The following is an 18,448-nucleotide window of genomic DNA, read 5'->3' as shown; positions in this document are numbered from 1 at the left end:
TCAAAAAAACAATTTGATTGCATTATCTTTTATTTGACCAAATTGAACTAAGAGATAAATATTCAACACTTTTTATTTAGAAATATTTAACTTTTCTTCCTCTATATGACAATGAGAAATTAGATTAGGACCAAGATTTACATGCACCAAGAAAAAAACACTAATTAATGAATTCATTCATTCATTCATAATAAAAAAATAACTAACTAACTAACTGAAGAAGAAGAAGAAGAAGAAGAAGAAGAAGAAGAAGAAGAAGAAGAAGAAGAAGAAGAAGAAGAAGAAGAAGAAGAAGAAATAAATAAATAAATAAATAAATAAATAAATATGTTCATTCTTACCTACTGCCAGAAATGTTACTCAGATAGTAGTACTTCATCATAATAATTTTGCTCAAGTAAAAGTAAATCTACTTGTTGTAAAACTGATCCTAAGCGTAATTTTTTCCCACAAAAAAATGTACCTTGATCCACACTGTGGCTTCCATAACACCCCATCCCAGTTGGTGGCGGTAATGCGCACTTAAATGTTGCTTGGCAACAGCCATTTAATAAACAGAAAAAGAACAACCGTATTGTGTTCGGGCTTGTTCGCTCTGGGTTCGCTTAGTTCTGTCTGGGAAAGTTTTCTTACATCATCATCCTCACCGAGGCGGATGTATTGTGAGTTACTCTAAACCTGCGAGCCAAAAAGGGTCACCTTTAATGCTTGTGTGATTCCAGCTCCTTCCAGGTGGATTTATGCTGAATTTCGCGGGGCTTTCCCGGATGTCACGGCGGTTTTCAGTCGCTGCTGTTTGCGCTCCAGGTGGCCGTCGGCGCAGATGATAGTGACAGGCAGCAGCAGGGTGTTGGGAGCTGGTCAGTGATAAGAGATAAACTGGGTGAAAGGCGGCTGCCAGRGGCTGATAAAGTCTACAATAACGGTCTAAAGGACCCCGCAATGTAGCGATGACAAGCGTCACAGCTGAGGATATGGAGTGCTGAGGGACTCTGCTTCGAGTGGACCGAACCAGAACCGTGCCGACGCTGTCAGTCAGTCAGCGGCTCTGAATGTCTCTGTGAGACAAAAGTATAATCAGATTTGTTAAATTACAGCCTCACCGCTGGCACAATGAGGCTTTTAATTCGCATGAACAGGATGCACTTAAATAAATTAAAGCTGGCCCAGTCCAGGTTGCTGTGCCTGGAGCACCGGGCGATCCTTTCAGCTTCCCACCGGAGGAGGAGGCAGTCCGCCGGGCTGAAGACCTCCGCATGTCCACCACCCAGTCCCGTCCTCTCTGTCCTGTCCTGCAGCGCGTTTACCAGCGGACTCTCTTCCCTCCGTGGACGGACTGTCGCGCACACACCTGTTGCTTTCGCTAGCTCGTCGGCGGCCTCCACACCTGCTGAGTCCGCGAAGAGCCAGACGGACGCGGAGAGCCAGCGGACTCCGACCACCGTCCCTCTGGATGATGTTAAACGGATTCTGGATCTCGCTCACCCGGAGAGATGGAGACTGGCAGGTAATCTGCAGATAACAGGCTAAAACAATGACTCGGAACATAGATTAATCACTTCATACTTTACCTTTACTAAAAAGCAGCATATTAGTTACTATTACACTGATTTGCAAGGCCGGATTCACAACGTTTGGGGCCCCTGGGCTGGAAACCGATTTGGTGCCCTATCCACTAAAGAAAAAACAAATTTACTAATGTACCCTACAGTGCTTTAATCTGTAAAATTGAGTGTGAACATACAATAATACATCCCTTGGCCAGAAACTCCACATTGTTCCCAAAAAAATTTATGAATTCATAATTTTCACATCCTTGAGAACTGCTTATATTCATAAACATCCCAAAATATTATTACAATTTACCTGATAAAGGCCTCTGACATGTAAAAAAATCTGTACGTCTTCCCTTTAAAAAAGCCATTTCTAATGTTTGGTCCAGGTGATTTGCTCCATTTTGCTATGAAGTAACATCTTACTAAACATTATAGTCTTGAAGTGTTGTCCACATACATTTTCACCAAAAAACGAATATACATGAACAAAAACATATGAAATGAACTTATATCTAAACGTTTAAAGAGGTTCGTCAAGGAAAAATATTTGAGGTTTGTCCTGAAGACACCTTGTCATAGTGCCGTCCCTAACAGCCTAATCAGTTTGTGTTTCAGTTACCCAAAGAGCCTACTGTGAATTTCAATGACTCTATAGCAGACTGGTTATTTCACGTTCACATAAGTGATGTCACATTGTTGGTTTAGTTATATTAATTCATTTAAAAATAAATAAATGGGTCTCTGTGTTGCCCTGTGACAGACTGGCGACCTGTCCAGGGTGACCCCGCCTCCCCCGCTGAACGTTAGCTGGAGATAGGCAGCAGCAGCCCTCCCAACCCCACTAAGGACAAGGGTGTAAAGAAAATGGATGGATGGATGGATGGATGGATGGATGGATGGATGGATGGATGGATGGATGGATGGATGGATGGATGGAGATGGACTGTCCAAGTTAAATGATGAATTCACTCTAAGTTATTTTCATCCAGCTTGTAATGCTTTTCCAGCTCTGTTGCAAGCAGCTGAAATTACTAAATTAGCTTTAAATTATGATTATGTTAGAATAAATTTCAGTTCATTATGATTTCCTATAAAAAGTGTCTGTCAGTTTGTGTTAGTGGGGAAGGCCTTCAGCTCAGGTCGGCCTTAATCTGCCTGCTGAAAGAAATGTTTCTCTTTGTTGAAGTTAATAGGAGGCTGACATTTTTTATTTCAGGAAGCCTTTAATTTCTACAACTCCTGCAAAGTTTATCAACCTGTGTAATTTTCTTCAGCTATTTCTGTAAGTTTTTGATGCTCAGTTGCCCAAACGCATAGAAAATGTAGCCTGCGTTCACTGCTTCCCTGGAAAAATGCTGGACTGTTTAGTTTTTAATCCAGATTTCTTCCTGCGTGTTTTTGGCTTCTTGCTCCTCCAGCCGGCGTTGGCTTCCTCACCGTCTCCAGCGCCGTGACCATGTCGGCTCCCTTCTTCCTGGGCCGAGTCATAGACACCATCTACACGTCCGGCGCAGACACGGAGACGATGACGGCGTCTCTGACGTCCCTCTGCCTCATGCTGACCGGGGTTTTCCTGTGCGGCGGTGCGGCGAATGCTGCCAGAGTTTACCTGATGCAAGCCTCAGGTGAGTCGAGCAGCACATGAAGGATACGCTTGAAGACGTCGTGCATTACTTAGAAACGGGCAAAGCTCTTAGGTACACAGCATAGTTTTACTCAGAGCAAGGCTGAAACAGTTAATCTGATAAATTGATTATTGAAATAATCGTTAAATAATTTAGTTAACTGAAGAACAACACACTCGGAGCAGTAATTAAGACGAATCTGAACGAAAAATAAATACATTTTGCATTTAAAAACAAAATGTTCAAATGTTCAAATCCTCAAGTTTCAGTTTTGGCTTCACTTGGTTCAACTTCTGTAAATAAAATCTCCTGTTAGCACCGTTTTCAATCCAATTATTAATCAGTTAATCCAAATAATATCAATAGATCAGATGTATACTGATGTTAAGGCGAGCAGGAAGAGCTGAGCTTTTCACTTGTTGATGTTAATGAATCCTTTGCTACAAATAATCAAGCGTTCACTAAAGGAATGCTATGCTATTTCATTTTAGGCAATAAGGTGTTTATTTTCATTTTTAAAAATAATTGTATTATCTGTTTACTTCAATCTTTTAATGTATTTCTAGTATCAGATCAAATAAGGCTCAAATTAAAAACCTACAGAATGTACCAGTTTTAAAAAAAAAATCTGCTTAATAAATAAATTGTCAAAATAATCTTTCCTCTCCTCTTACCCCAGGCCAGCAGATAGTCCGTAATCTCCGAGCCGCGGTTTTCTCTGCCGTCCTCAGGCAGGAAGTAGGTTTTTTTGACAAGAACAGGACCGGAGAGCTCATCAACAGGTTGTCGTCCGACACGTCGGTGGTGGGCCACTCGATCACAGACAACCTGTCAGACGGGCTGAGAGCCGTCGCCCAGGCAGTGGGCGGCGTCAGCATGATGGTAAGTCGCGTCTCGGGCCGAATAAACAAACTGCAGCCACTTTGAGGCAGGACTCAGAGCAGTTTGAAGAATCTGAAAGAAAGCTGTTAATGCTACAGAATGGTTTTTAAAATGTTAAAGCGGGGGACCAATTATCCAAAATTCATGCTTTTTTTTGTATTTCCATTTTGGTCTGAACTTATTTTAAAAACCCAAGCATTTAAAAATAATCACCAGCCAATTTTTGGCAGTAAGTTAATGTTTTTTAGTGTCTGTAAAATGAGCTGTTTTGAAACCTTTGGATTGTTGAGTCAAATTCAACAGGCACTGTGCTGTTACCTAGCAACACCAACTGAGCCCAGCCCGTTACCTAGCAACCCCGACTGACCACAGTCGGGGTTGCTAGGTAACCCCGACTGTGGTCGGGGTTACCCATCACGTTTGGTCAGCTAGTAAAACCAGCTGACCAAACGTGATGGAACTCGGCTTGGGTTGCTAGGTAACGGGCTGTGCTCAGTCGGGGTTGCTAGGTAACGGGCTGGGCTCAGTTGGGGTTGCTAAGTAACGGGTTTGTAATGAAAATGTAATGGACATGTTTTGTGTGACTGGTAGACGTATCCTAACCTGACCTGCTCAAGGAGGCATGGTAGAGAAACTTGCCTTGGTGATATTTTGGATGGTATTTTGTGTAAACATCCCACATGTTCAGGTTGTGGTCATTCTGCTAGTAGTTGGCAAACTGAGCGTATTCATCGCTCCGTATTGGGAATAGTTTTCATTGTCTTGACATCTTCTTGTTCTTTTCATTGTGTCCTTCCTGAATAGGTGAAGCGAGTTTCAGTCAAGTTACTAAATATAGTCTCTGGCATGATAAAAGTGATTCACAGGAAAGCTAATTATACCTAGAAGGAAATGGATCGCTTCCGGTTATTTCCTTTTCCTTCCTGCTCTGCCTGTTTTATATTTATTAGATTTATTTAACTCATTCCTTTAAAAAAACATTTTATAACTTGTTCTATTTTATTAAATTATTTGCTTTCTTTTTTTCAATTTGTTTATTTTTCCACCTAAAAGAAAGTAAGTCATTAAATACAAGGTTTGCTCTCATGTTTTCAGTAATGAGGAAGTGAAAGGATTCCCTGAAACTACTTATCAGTTCCTGCAGTCAGAATGAGGAGATCGCTGATCCTTTTATTATTATTAGACTGTGAGCTCTCCACATTCACGACACAGAAACAGCTCTGTTGTTTCAATCCAGTTCAGTTTATTTATATCCCACCAATTCACAACTAATTTTCAGGGTGTGACTCTTTTTAACTGGCATTAATAATATGTTGTTGGATTTACAGTATTTACACCTGCTACACTGAGGAGTTGCTGGTCTGGTTTAGTTACTAGAGTTTTCTTGTTTTTCAGGAAGCACCGGGCCCTTGTCTGTGAGGACAAATGCATTTTTAATTATCAGTTTATTGCATTTAGCGTACGTAAAATAAACCAGTTTGGTTTGGGCACTGAAACTGACTCAATAAAATATAAATAAGACAAATGAAGAAATATCTATACAGTCTATCTTTGTGTGTTCCTTATAAACACACAAGTGTGCATTTAATTAGTCTGTTGATGTCTTTATACTCCTGTTTTTGTTTGTTTTTCCACTAATTGCAGCTTTCCCGTTGTTTTTTTCCAGTTCTACGTCTCTCCCAGCCTTGCGAGTTTCGTTTTGATGATCGTTCCTCCCATCGCCGTTCTTGCCATCATCTACGGCCGATACCTTCGCTCCATCTCCAAACGAACACAAGATGCACTTGCACAAGCGACACAGGTACGCAGCAAAAGGTGGTTTCAGGTTGTTTTTAAACTTTATATTAATTTGTTTTTATGCTCAGTGTTACATCTTTCTTCTCTCTTATTTTAATGTGACCCTTTTCCAACCAGTGTTTGCTCAGGCCTCAGTTTGTATCGATGTGATTTAAAGCCCGGTCTGCCTGTTGTAACTTAATTAAAACTGGAGATAAAGTTTAATAAGCCTAATAAAACTGTGCGTGCAGCTGGCGGAGGAGCGGATCGGCAACATCCGGACGGTTCGGGCCTTTGGTAAGGAGCTGTCAGAGGTGGGCAAGTACACAGAGAAGACGGACTACGTCCTGAGCCTGGCCAGGAAGGAGGCCGTCATCCGAGCCGGGTTCTTTGGGGTGGTAAGTGTGGCAACAGTCGTGACGCAAATCCACAGTGATAGCAGGAGGTATTGCGCACAGGATTCTGCTGTGTTTTTTTTACTGAATAATACTCTACCATTACAGGAGTATTGTTTTGCAAAATTACAATTTTGTAAATTTTTATACTTCCATTTGGGTTTCTACTGCGTCTATAAGCAAACCAAGCACTTACAAAAAAAAAACATCCAGCCGCTTTTTGGCAAATTAATGTTTTTGGTGTCTGGAAAATGAGCCATTTTTGAAACCTCCTGATAAGTCATATTCAACAGGCTTTGTGCTGTTACCTAGGAACCCCAGCTGAGCACAGCTTCTTCCCTAGCAATCCAATCTGAGTTCCATCACGTTTGGTCAGATGGTTTTACTGCTTTATGTGCTGTACAATGGCTCCTGGAAAAGACAAGTGTTTTGTTGTTGACTTTACCACTCATAAACCAGTTGCATTGGTTGTGCAGAAGGCCCCACTTCTGCTTTTCAAAGATATCCAGCTATATGATTGCGGGTCTGTTTTCAGCCTTTTCTTTTTGTCTGAGGGTAAACATTGAGTTTGGGGTTGTGGCCAGTAGCAGCTTATTTTGATTTAGAGTTTAAAGGCCCTAGAAGAGCTCAAAATAGGCAGAAATGAGTAGACTAACATCTCATTATCTAAGAATAATTTTGTTCAAAAATGTTTTGTGTAGACCATAGATCTATCCTAACCTGTTTGAGGAAGCATAATAGATCACCCTTTAAAAAAATAAAATAAAAATTTACAAGTTAAACAATCTATTTTACAACTGGACTTTATCTCTAGGTGTGAATGTGTTTTTTTGGTTTGTAAACTTTTATTAGTCAGTGGTTTAAAGGGGAAGTTTTGTCATGGAGACTTTTAGCAGGTTCTCTTTGTGTAATCACTGTCAGTTGCACCAGATGCTGTTGTAATTAAGTAAAATGATGCATGTGTTTATGTCCCAGACTGGTCTGAGCGGTAACCTCATGATCCTGTCGGTGCTCTACAAAGGAGGCCTCCTGACTGCCAGTCAGCACATGACAGTGGGGGAGCTCTCCTCCTTCCTCATGTACACCTTCTGGGTGGGCATCAGCATCGCAGGTAAATCCAGGACTGCTCTCTGATGCACCATGCGTGATAAACAGTGTTTGTGACTGATGGGGTGTTTGTGTGCAGGTCTAAGTTCGTTCTATTCAGAGCTGATGAAAGGTTTTGGAGCCGGAGCCAGACTCTGGGAGCTGCTGGACAGGAAGCCTGAGTTTCCTCTAAATGGTTTGTAAAAACACATTTTTACAAAGTTATCCATTAGCAGAGTAGCCAAGTAAGAGTAGCCCTACTTCAGCATATTTTATTCAATTAAAAGTAAACGGTAACCATCCACAAAATTACTCAAGTAACAGTAAAAAAATATTTGCTAAAAACTCTACTCAAGAACTGAGTAACTGATTATATTATTAATCATTTCATATCTAAAAATTACATTATCAGACAAACCAAAATATAAAGTTAAGTTCAAATTTTTGTATTTTAAAGAACCAAAATGAGAATAATTTAAACATATAACAAAAATATCAAAAAGAAAATTTTTCCAGATCAATTTCTTTCAATAAAATAAACTTTAATTTTGTGGTTAAAATATGTTTGCTTTTAATTCAGTGGGTAGAGAATCTAGAAATGTACTCAAGTAAGAGTAAAAATGCTTCATAGTAAAATTACTCAAGTAAAAATAAAAAGTACAGCGTAGTAAATGTACTCCTAAAAGAATTTTATTTATTTATTTATTTTAAATTACTCACGTAAATTTATTTGACTAAATATAACTATGTCCAATAGTGATTTTTATGTCTGCTTTGGCTCCAAAAATTAGCATCCTGAATGTTAGCAATTAGACTATGACATACATGTCTTGTAAAAGTATCTAAACCCCATCAACTACACTAAACTACACGCCACATTAAAAAGAAAAATGAAACCTTTTTATGTTCGTCTCAGATCCAGTAGATCGACTTCACGACAGACACATTCAGGTTCACTATATTTATTTTAACAAGAGAGGGATTAACACCAGTCCAGCAGCTTCTGCCCCACAGTTACCGACGGCAACAGAAAAAAGGGGGAGGAGTTGCCAGTTACTGGTTGCTATGGTAACCACCAACTGCCAAGAGCAAAGCACCAGGAAATGTCTGAAGAAACAACTTGTTGACTAAACTAAATGAACTGGAAGAATAAATAAACCAGTTTTAACAAACTTCACATCTATAAAATTGTTAAAATAAAACAGTTTTATTAAGTTTTAATGTGTTAAAGCAGTTAACTGCAAACTTTACAAACCAAAGAGCCGTTTTTGCCCTAAAACTTGTTTAAAGCAGCAAATGTTACATGACTATTTGTTCCGCAGGTATTTATTTACAATTTTTAATAATAAATACCTACTATAGATTATCTGTGGTCATTTTTAAATAACCAACATTTTTATTTCTGCTTTTAGGTTTTAATACAAATAAAACAAAAGGAGGATTTATACATTTTCTTCAATGGGATGTTGATGTTTATGGAAATGAATTTAAACAATAAAAAAACAAGGCCTAAATAATTAATTTTCCTTTTTTTTCTAGCTTCTACTTTACCTGACTTTGTGTTTGTCCATGCATAGCAAAACAATCTCAATAAAACTTATTGAAGATAGTTTTTGTAATGTGAAAAAATTGAAAGAATTCAAAAAGTATGAATACCTCTTCAAGGTATAAGGTTTGTTGTTTGTTTTTTTTTTTTTAGTTGGTCTTAAAACCCATTGTGCTTTTTGGCTAAAAACAATGTCTTCTCCATTACGTTGCTGTTCTTTTAACAATATTTCAGATTATCTGTTTTTATTTACTCCACTCCTTTACAGAGGGACAGATCCTTTCTCCAGATCAGCTGAAAGGCCAGCTGGAGTTCTCCGATGTCTCTTTTTCCTACCCGACACGGAAGGACGCTCCTATTTTTCAGAACCTGAACTTCCTGGTCCCGGCGGGAACCATCATGGCCGTGGTGGGGCCCAGTGGCTCGGGGAAGTCCTCCCTGGTGTCTCTGCTGCTCAGGCTGTATGACCCGGACGCTGGTAAGAGTAAATAAAGGTCCATCCGTCCATCTGTTGTCTTTTCCTGCTCATCTTTCAGGATTGACGACAAAGCAGCATGACTTAAGAATAATTTAGAGCGCTCAGTTAATCTAGCAGTTATGTTTCTGGACTTTGGCGAAAATGTATGCTCACGAAGAACATGCTAGAAAGACTCCAGACTGGTTTTAAACCAGTTACCTTAATGCCACTAGGCAAAAGTGCAAACTGCAGCTTTACTGTTCAGCTTAGGGCTGGGCGACATGACTTCAAAATAAAAACATAAATATATAACAAAACAAATATAACAAAAAATATTTCATACCAGATCAGATTTTTTTTTTCGATTTAAATGTTTTTTTCTTGCTTCCTCGTTTTAGAAAGAAATTACAAATGACTGGTAAAAACGGTTAATATTTCAATCATCCCTTCTGTCGGCTGTACGAGTTTTCTTGTTAAATTACGAGACTACAGTCATAATATTGACACATTAAAGGTGTAATTTTACCAGAAATAAACATCTTAAAATTACAAGGAAAAACGTTGTTTCAATGAAAAAAAAAAGTTTTGATAAAGTTAACAAAACATGACGTAATCTGCTCAGTCCATGTGACTCTTTCTTCAAAATAGACTCAGTTGGTTGCATGATTGTTTCAAATCCTGCTACTGATAATGGTGCTGATGTTTTAAAAGATTCAATATTTATATACTTCAGTTATACTTTGGTAAAACTTAAACCAAAGTATAACTTCACATTTTCATTTTAGAGTTCTTATAAAATTACTACTTCCTCCTCCTAAATTTACGACTCTAAATTTGTAATGTTATGACTTTATTCTCGTAATAAAATAAATATATCCTTGGCACGGCCGTAATATTCAGAGTTGACCTGAATTCAAGGTCCAAACGAATAAAAGCTGTAAAAAAAACTCTTGTCAGGCAAGATGGTAGACATTGAACCTACCATCAAATCTATATTTTTCAAAAATTAAGTGATCACAAGCCAAAAAATGTATTAATTGATCAAACCGATTTAGCAGCACTAGTGCAGCCCATGAATGAATGTGCCGCTGCCAAGTTAATGGACATTTTTGCATCTCTCTTCTCCAGGTACCATTTCCATAGACGGTCATGACATCAGGGATCTGAATCCCTACTGGCTCAGGAATCACATTGGGACCGTCAGCCAGGTAATTAAAGACCCGCTCAACACCAGACTGGAAAGCAGCTTAAAGGATTCAGGCTTTAAAGGAGAATACAGTAGTCACTGTGTTTTGTCTCTCCCAGGAGCCGGTTTTGTTTTCCTGCTCCATCAGAGAAAACATCGCATACGGCGCCGTCGACCCGGACGCTGTGACCATTCAGGACATCCACAGCGCTGCCAGAGTGGCCAACGCCTATGACTTCATCCAGAGCTTTCCCAAAGGCTTTGACACTGTGGTGGGGGAGAAAGGMGTGCTGCTGTCGGGTGAGGAACTGGAGCAGCAATAGGATGGATTAAGAGCTATGCTTTAAAGGGGACATATTATGCAAAGTTCACATTTTGCACATTTTTGTGCTTCCAGTTGGATCTCAACAGCTTCTAAAAACAGACCAAGCGCTTAAAAATAACTATCCAGCTTGGAAATAAGTTAATGTTTTTTGGTGTCTGGAAAACGAGCCATTTCAAAACCTCCAGATTGTTAAAGGGGCAGTTTTATGTACTTCCAGCTATATAGTGGCACGATCAAGTAACAATGTTATCTTAAATTGTTATAAAAATGCTATATATATATCAAATATGACTTAAAAGAAATTTATCTTTGTAATTTAGCGCCTTGAAATTGGACCGTTGTCTCTAAAAACTCTCTTAATTTTGTGAAACTCCGCCTTCAGGAAGTGATCACAAAATCGCTCCTCAGTCAAGCCAKTAACGTTTTGCTAGTATTGCACTGAGAAGTGGCTCATATAAAAATCCCGGCTTCAGTCCAAATGTGATYCAGTCACGTTTTGTACAGCTGAATGGTTGCCACGGCAGATTAAAGTATTTAATCTCCATGTATTAATGAATCAAGGCAGCATTCATCAATGCATGTTGCCTTGATGAAAAGGTGTGCTTTTCATCAATCAATCAAATTTTATTTGTATAGCACATTTCAGCAAAGTGCTTTACATCATAAAAACAATGGAATAACATTATAACATGATTTAAAGCTCAAAAAAGTCACTTTCATATAATACCGCCCCTTTAAGCACTGCATCATTACCTAGCAACCCCAGCCTAGTTTAGACCCGTTATTTAGCAACCCCTGCCTAGCCCAGGCCCGTTACCTAGCAACCCCAGCGGAACTCCAGCATGTGTGGTCATCTGGTTTTGCCTCTGTATGCGCTGTAAAATGGCTTCTGGAAAAGACAAGTGTGAATGAGTTTGGGAATATTTTTCTAGTGGAAATAAAAAGCTGCCACTGCTAGGATGAAGCATTTACTCACGACTGATCTGTGTCTGGATGTCAGGTGGTCAGAAGCAGAGGATAGCCATCKCCAGAGCTCTGCTCAAGGTAACCACAACCACATGTTTTCTTTTGTTTTCAATGCACAGCTATATTTACCTTTTTGTTTATTGGAATTCTCTGTGAAAAAATCAACACAAAATCCACYTTTCTGTACATAAAAAGGAATAGCTGTGTAAGGAGGATTAAAGTAGGGTTACATCAAGCAGTACAAAAGTATCAAATTGATCACTGGAAATGGGCATAAATTACAAATYGGCAGAGAAATTCTTCCTAAAAAAAACATGAATTTGTCATCTTAATGTTTATTTTTTTTCAGAACCCAAAGATCCTGCTGTTAGACGAGGCCACCAGGTGAGACTGACTGACTGAGTCTGCTTCCAGTGGTGGCGGCTTTTACCTGACACCTTCTGGTTGGAAACACTTCCTGTTTCATTCTGTTCACGAAAACCTTTCATTTCTTCTTTACTTCAGTGCGCTGGATGCTGAGAACGAGTTCCTTGTTCAGGAGGCTTTGGAGCGCCTCATGGAGGGTAATCCATTCATTCAGTCGTTACAGCTTTAAACAAGCAAACAACCTGCACTTCTTTTATCATTACTCTTCTAATCACACTTAGGGCTGAAACAACTAATCGCGTTGAATCGGCTATTGAAATAATCAACTAATTTAGTAATTGCTTTTATCTAACTGGATATTCAGACTCTAAAACTTGCAATTTGCTGAAAGAACAACATACTCAGAGCAGTAATTAAGCCAAATCAATTGATTAATATGATGATTAGTAAGGTTTTAATTGTTAACTGACTCTAAAATGTGCCGTTTGCTTAAATGGCACATTTTAGAGATTCATTTAGAGAATAATCAGTTATCAAAAATATTGTAATAATTTTAGAGTAACTGAWTRTCAAAATAACTGATTAATCGTCAGAATAACAGATTAATTGTCAGAATTATCATCAGAATATGCTAATAATGTTAGCGTAATTGAATGTCAGAATAATGATTAATCGTCAGAATAATCGATTAATAGTCAGAATAATTGATTAATCATCAGAATAATTAATTGTCAGAATAACCGATTATTCATTAGACTAATTGATTAATCAATAACAAAAATAGTCGTTAGTTGCAGCCCTAATCCCTCTGTTGATGAACAGGGAGGACGGTGATGATTATCGCTCACCGCCTGTCCACCATCAAGAACGCCGACTCTGTCGCCGTCCTGGACCAGCAGCGGGTGGCCGAGTGCGGCCAGCCCACGGAGCTGCTGGGAAACAGGCAGGGACTGTTCAGGAAGCTGATGGAGAAGCAGGCGTTTCTCCAGGAAGAACAGCAGCGAGCGCTTCTCTGAGGAGAGGAAGAGGAGGAGGGGAGAATCGAATATAAGGGAAACCGCAATTTGAGAACAGATTTCCTGAGACTGGATCACATTTGGACTGAAGCCGGGATTCACTTATTCCTGGAAACCGATTTAATCTGAGTAAGATCCGAGGACAAACTTTTTACTCGCTGAATGTTTGATTTCTAAATCAAACGCTCCCACTTGCTATGAAACACTTTGTGTAATCACTTTATACAAATCAGCCAAAAACACTGCTAAATGTATATTTATGTATTGGGTCTGTACAACAGATTATTTTAAAACTTGAAGCTTTCTACTGCTCTTTCTAGGGCCTAAATAAATACAAGCAGCTATTTGTGGTTTTTACACTGTACTGAAGACGTTATTGACCAACATGAGCTCATTTGTTTGGAAAGGTTTGGTCTATAAATTGTTTTCTATGTAAAATTGTCTTTCTTCAACATCTGAATTTCCAGTTATTTACATTTGGTTTGAACTGGCTGCTGTAAAGCTGCTCAGCTTGACCGTTTTTATGGAAGCGGGTCGGGTCTCCAAACCATTGTCAAAATCAGAGTTGCTTTGTATGTCAGAGTCGTCCGACTTAAAGCTGCAGTATGTAACGTTTATAAAAAATATAGTTCTTAACATATTTGTTGAAACTGTCGCTATTTCAACAGTTTAATATAAGACGGATGATCTGAAAAAAATTGAGTTCTCTGTCTTCTCCAGTGATAACTAGAAACAACCAATCAGAGCCAGGAGGCGGGTCTTAGCGCTGTCAATCAACCTCAGTGTGGCGCTAGCATAGCCTGTCGTGAATTCTCAGACTAGTTAGCATGACCACTGATGACGGCAGATACACAGAGTTGTTTATTTTCCATTAGCACATTTAGCAGCGATTACATGAGTTGATTAACAGCTCTAAGACCCGCCTTCTGCCTCTGATTGGTTGTTTTTGGTGGGTTTCTTCAGACAGCAATAGTAGCTCAGGGAGAGCTCAACCTTTTTACAGATTATCTGTTACATACTGCAGCTTAAAGGTTTTCTGTTGCAAATTAGAGAGTAGCTGTATAACAACTGTACGTCTCTCAGAGATGTAAATATCTCATCATGAAAGCCTTTAATTCTTTATAAATATGTCAAAAACCACTGAACTGTTCACTGAAAACTAAATATTACAGCTGGTAAAGAAATTTAGACTTGGAAGGAATAATTATCTCCATGAAACATTTAAAAAGTCTGGATTAAATCCCCTCTTTTTTGCACTATCTGACTTTCAAATGAAAATCCAAGTGGAAGCACCAAACAACATTTTTATTGCTTTTTTTCCCCCAAATGCCATAAGATTGTGCTCCCTGTGTTGAACTGTAAAAATATAACCTCTAGTATATATGTTTATAGTTTATTTATAAAGAAGGGCAAAACAGTTGTGCACCTTTGATGCAAGTACTGCCATGACAGAACCGCTCTGATCATTTATTAAATGATGTCCTTTTAATATAAAAGGTTKKKKKTTTTTTACGTGGAACCTGAGAACAAATCCAGYGCTGAACTTTCACTAAATCTTAATTTTGTGTCTGTTAGTTTGTGGTTTTGTAAATGTGGAGTCATTAAACATTTGTTGATTTAAGTTTGTAGATTGTATGGTGCAGAAAATGAGTTCAGTTTATGTTTTTAGTTTTTTATTCATCATTTTATAGTTTGTTTCTTCAATTTAAAAGTGTTTTGATTTAGCCTCTATTCAGATTGCAGTTTTCYATCATTGTGTTTGTTATTCYTTTCACTTTAYGTTTTTAGTTTCCTGTTTGATCTTTTTTGTGTTTAGTGAATGTTTAAAAAGAAGGAAATGAAATCGAGTTTATGTGATTCACTTCAGGTTGGAATAAATTTTCAGATTAATTTGTTTGTCAATGTAGGATCAATGTCTGTCACAGGAAGTACAAATGTGTTCATTTTTTAAAAGGTTTTAATATGAAGCTGTATAAGTATCACCTAAATTTTATCCATATTTTCTAAGGTATTATTTCAAAAAAATAAAGTGGGATCTTAATTTTTAGTTTTTTTGCTTTGCGTGTTTTATATTTGTTTTTTGTTTTTTTGGTCCAGTATGTTAAAAATAGTTACTGCATCTTATCAGAKCKACTCTACCTCCTGCACTTTTAATTTCTATAAAACAAAAACAGAAAATCAAGAGAAGTTTCTCAGACTGCCAGCAGATGGCGCCACTTTCAGCCCGGAGCTGCTGTCTGAAAATAAAACGAATGAGACGCAGAACGTGAACTCAGCTCTGAGCAGGTTTGTTGACAGATCTGTGATATTCTCTACTAATGTATGTAGGATGATGTTGTCCCATCTGGACCAGAGCCAAAGTTTAATGAAGACCCAACATGGTTTTGGATAACCTCTTGCAAAATAATTGTGAAGAAGAAGAAGGATAAAGTTTTTATAGTTTTCTACATGTAAAGATCATAAAATGAGAACAACTATCAGTAACCAGCATTTCTTAATTCATACAGCTTTTTCTTATGGAKGAGTGGAAGGAATTAGAGAGTTTTCTGTTTACAACAAATCATGTTGTTACGGCTGACAGTAAACAAAGTGTCAGATGAAATGAAAATTTTACTTTCTGATTGTAAACATCCTGGTTATTCCACCAAATATTCGTATTTCTGAACTCTTTAAAACATTAATATTGTTTCTAAATGAATATGAACTTGTTTTCTTTGTACTATTTGAGGTCTGAAAGTTCTGCATCTTTTTGTTATTTTGACCATTTCTCATTTTCTGCCGATAAATACTACATTTTTGGTTGGAYTTTCAGAGGCATGTTGTCAGTAGTACATAGAATAAAGGAACAATGTTCATTTTACTCAAACATTTACCTATAAAAAGTAAAACCAGGGAAACTGGTCATTTTAAGTGGTCTCTTAATTTTTCCAGAGCTGTATATAAATATAAACAATAAATTTACACAGTTTCTGATTCTAAATTCATAAAATGAAAGCCGATTTTTAGCATGTCGACAACATAATCAGGGAGTCATACAGGAAAATCCCTGAAGATATTCCTGTCCAAGTCCCTCTGCAAAAAAAGTCAAAGATTTACGCCTCAAAAAAATTTATTTCTCTTAAAAAAAAAGGAAAGAAAATCAGAGGAGTCCACTGAAGCTGCTATGTTGTACAGAGATGGGATTCTGCAGGAGAACCGGTTTGATCTTTCTGTCTCTCCAGGGTTCATCCAGAAACCTTCAGCCACGTTTAACCTGTGAGGACATGAACAGGAAGTCAGTAACCAAACATGCTTTTAAAAAACTCACTTTGCATCAGCGATCCTGGAAATCTCTGCCCGTCCTGCGTAAATCTGCTGCTCTCCGTCGCTCAGACTGAACTCCTGCTCTCCGCCACCTGCTGCACACACTCCTCCACCTTCCTCTGTCTGCGCTGAGCGCCTCGCTCTCCTCCTCCCCCACCGCGGCCCCTGTGACCTCCGCCCTCCCCTCCGCCGGGACTCCTTCCCCGACAACTGCCAGCCCCTTTACATTTTAGGCGTTTCTCTGGCCCTCGGGTTCAGGACGGCTCACAACAAGTGCATAAAAGTAGCTCAGCCCGGCTCTCGCTCTGCAGCCTCTGAGCTCCAACCCCCCCCCCTGCAAACACACATTTCCTAATCCATGCAGTGCAAAGGAGGCCTCACCCATTTAGCTCCCATCCACCGGCATTTAGAGAGTTTATCACCTCCTCCTGCTCCCGGGATTAGAAACCTTACACTGCAAAAACACAAAATATCACCAAGTATTGGTAAATATATTCGTACACTGGAAATAACACAAAATTAACTTATAGGTAACTTCTCATCAAGCTTAATTTAACTAAGTACTTCTTGATAAAATGCACTAGTTTCACTTGCAGGGAAACATTATTCCTGCTTAAGTGAGAAATTTGTTAGTGAAACTGACACTTTTTATATCTAAATCCAATAATTACTGACTTAAAACAACCTGATTTATTGAGCTGARTTGTTTTTTGTCTTAACACTAAAATATTTGCTCTAGAAACTTTTTGGAAAATATTTTGTTTTGTTTGTTTTTTGCAGTGTAGAGATTTCTTCTGTTTGTGCTTCTTTGTCGCACTTTGRCTTTATGAATCAAAGTTAATATCAGAAGAAGTTAACCTGACAACAATCATGAATTAAGTTTGGTTAATCCCWTTTTTAAAAAAARSYWARSYYMAWTTYMMMARSCMRRARSMRRAMMRGRMCYKKYYKRMMRSMWKRARKWRGSYKRRRRRWYYTWAARRAAWTYMARAAMMWTYMMMWTKRWYMRRMSGRAAARGRWYMMMAWKKYMWTTWMYTTKRMYTWAMYTKSMWTWAWWRKTYYKRWTTKKTKKKGTTTTTTTTATTCCAGTGGTACTTCCTGGTTATGATGAGGTAAAATAATAAAAGAATCCACAAAGGGAGAAACCACAGATCAGTAATAAAACTCCAAGAGCCAATTGACGCGACGTCCAGTCATCCCAACAGAGCAAAGTTCAAAGTTTAAACCTCCCCTAAGGTCAACATTTATGATTTAATAATAGGAAAGAACCTGGGCATCCAGGGCAAAAATCACAGGAAAACAACGCTTCATCCTATATACACACAAAAAGTGTCTTGATTATCCCGAAGACTCATGGGAAATATTTTTTGATCTGATGAGAAACCAGTGGAAACTTCTGGAAGGTTTCTGTCCTCGTTTTGTCKACAAAAACACTGAAACAAAAGACGAGAGATCGAGAGCAGAGGGGACGTGACGGAGCTAACATGAACATCCCTGGATGGTCAAACAAATGAAAATGAAGACTCTTGAGTGGTCTAGTCAAAGTACAGCCCTAAATCTAAGTTAAATGCAAAGGCTTACACAATCCAARAACTTAAAAAGTAAAGACTGATTGATGAGTCTGGCTGTCTTCAGATTTTCCAGTTGAGTTTCCCAAATAACATCCGTCCTATGAATAGTTTAGCTTTTGTGCAAAGGTTGAATTTGAGCTGATTTACATTCCTCTGGGTTGTGTTAATGTAGGTTAATTTGCCCTGTCCTATAGGACTGAAATTAAATCAAATGAAGCATTATTCTGTCCTTCCCATCCTCCTCTCTGAACACTGAGCCATCTTTGCACTTCAACACACTAACAAGCATGTACGCACATGTACACAGTCTCTACATTTGTCTCTCTTACACACACACACACACACACACGCACACACACACACACACACGCACACGCACACACACACACAC

General features: G+C 38.5%; 2 protein-coding genes across 2 annotated transcripts in view; one reads left to right on the top strand and one right to left on the bottom strand.

Annotated features, from left to right (window-relative positions):
• Positions 1-780, bottom strand: part of urb2 (URB2 ribosome biogenesis homolog) — a 32,210-nt gene extending 31,430 nt beyond the window's left edge. Inside the window, exon 1 of the mRNA XM_008405801.2 lies at positions 700-780. The gene's annotated coding sequence lies outside the window, so the exon portion shown is untranslated. The remainder of the gene's footprint in view (positions 1-699) is intronic.
• Positions 781-1,088: 308 nt separating this feature from the next.
• Positions 1,089-15,229, top strand: abcb10 (ATP-binding cassette, sub-family B (MDR/TAP), member 10). The gene is made up of 14 exons (XM_008405805.2): positions 1,089-1,507; positions 2,975-3,181; positions 3,861-4,063; positions 5,730-5,864; positions 6,091-6,237; positions 7,210-7,345; positions 7,421-7,516; positions 9,135-9,344; positions 10,452-10,531; positions 10,629-10,809; positions 11,835-11,878; positions 12,150-12,184; positions 12,305-12,363; positions 12,989-15,229. Exons 1-14 carry the CDS (start codon positions 1,114-1,116, stop codon positions 13,180-13,182), a joined length of 2,121 nt encoding a protein of 706 aa, XP_008404027.1. The 5' UTR covers positions 1,089-1,113; the 3' UTR covers positions 13,183-15,229.
• Positions 15,230-18,448: the final 3,219 nt, after the last annotated feature.

Source organism: Poecilia reticulata, linkage group LG3 (assembly GCF_000633615.1).
Source record: "Poecilia reticulata strain Guanapo linkage group LG3, Guppy_female_1.0+MT, whole genome shotgun sequence".
In the NCBI taxonomy this organism is placed as follows: Eukaryota; Metazoa; Chordata; class Actinopteri; order Cyprinodontiformes; family Poeciliidae; genus Poecilia; species Poecilia reticulata.
The sequence above is the reverse complement of the archived record's forward strand: the minus strand, read 5'-3'. Positions and strand labels throughout refer to the sequence as shown.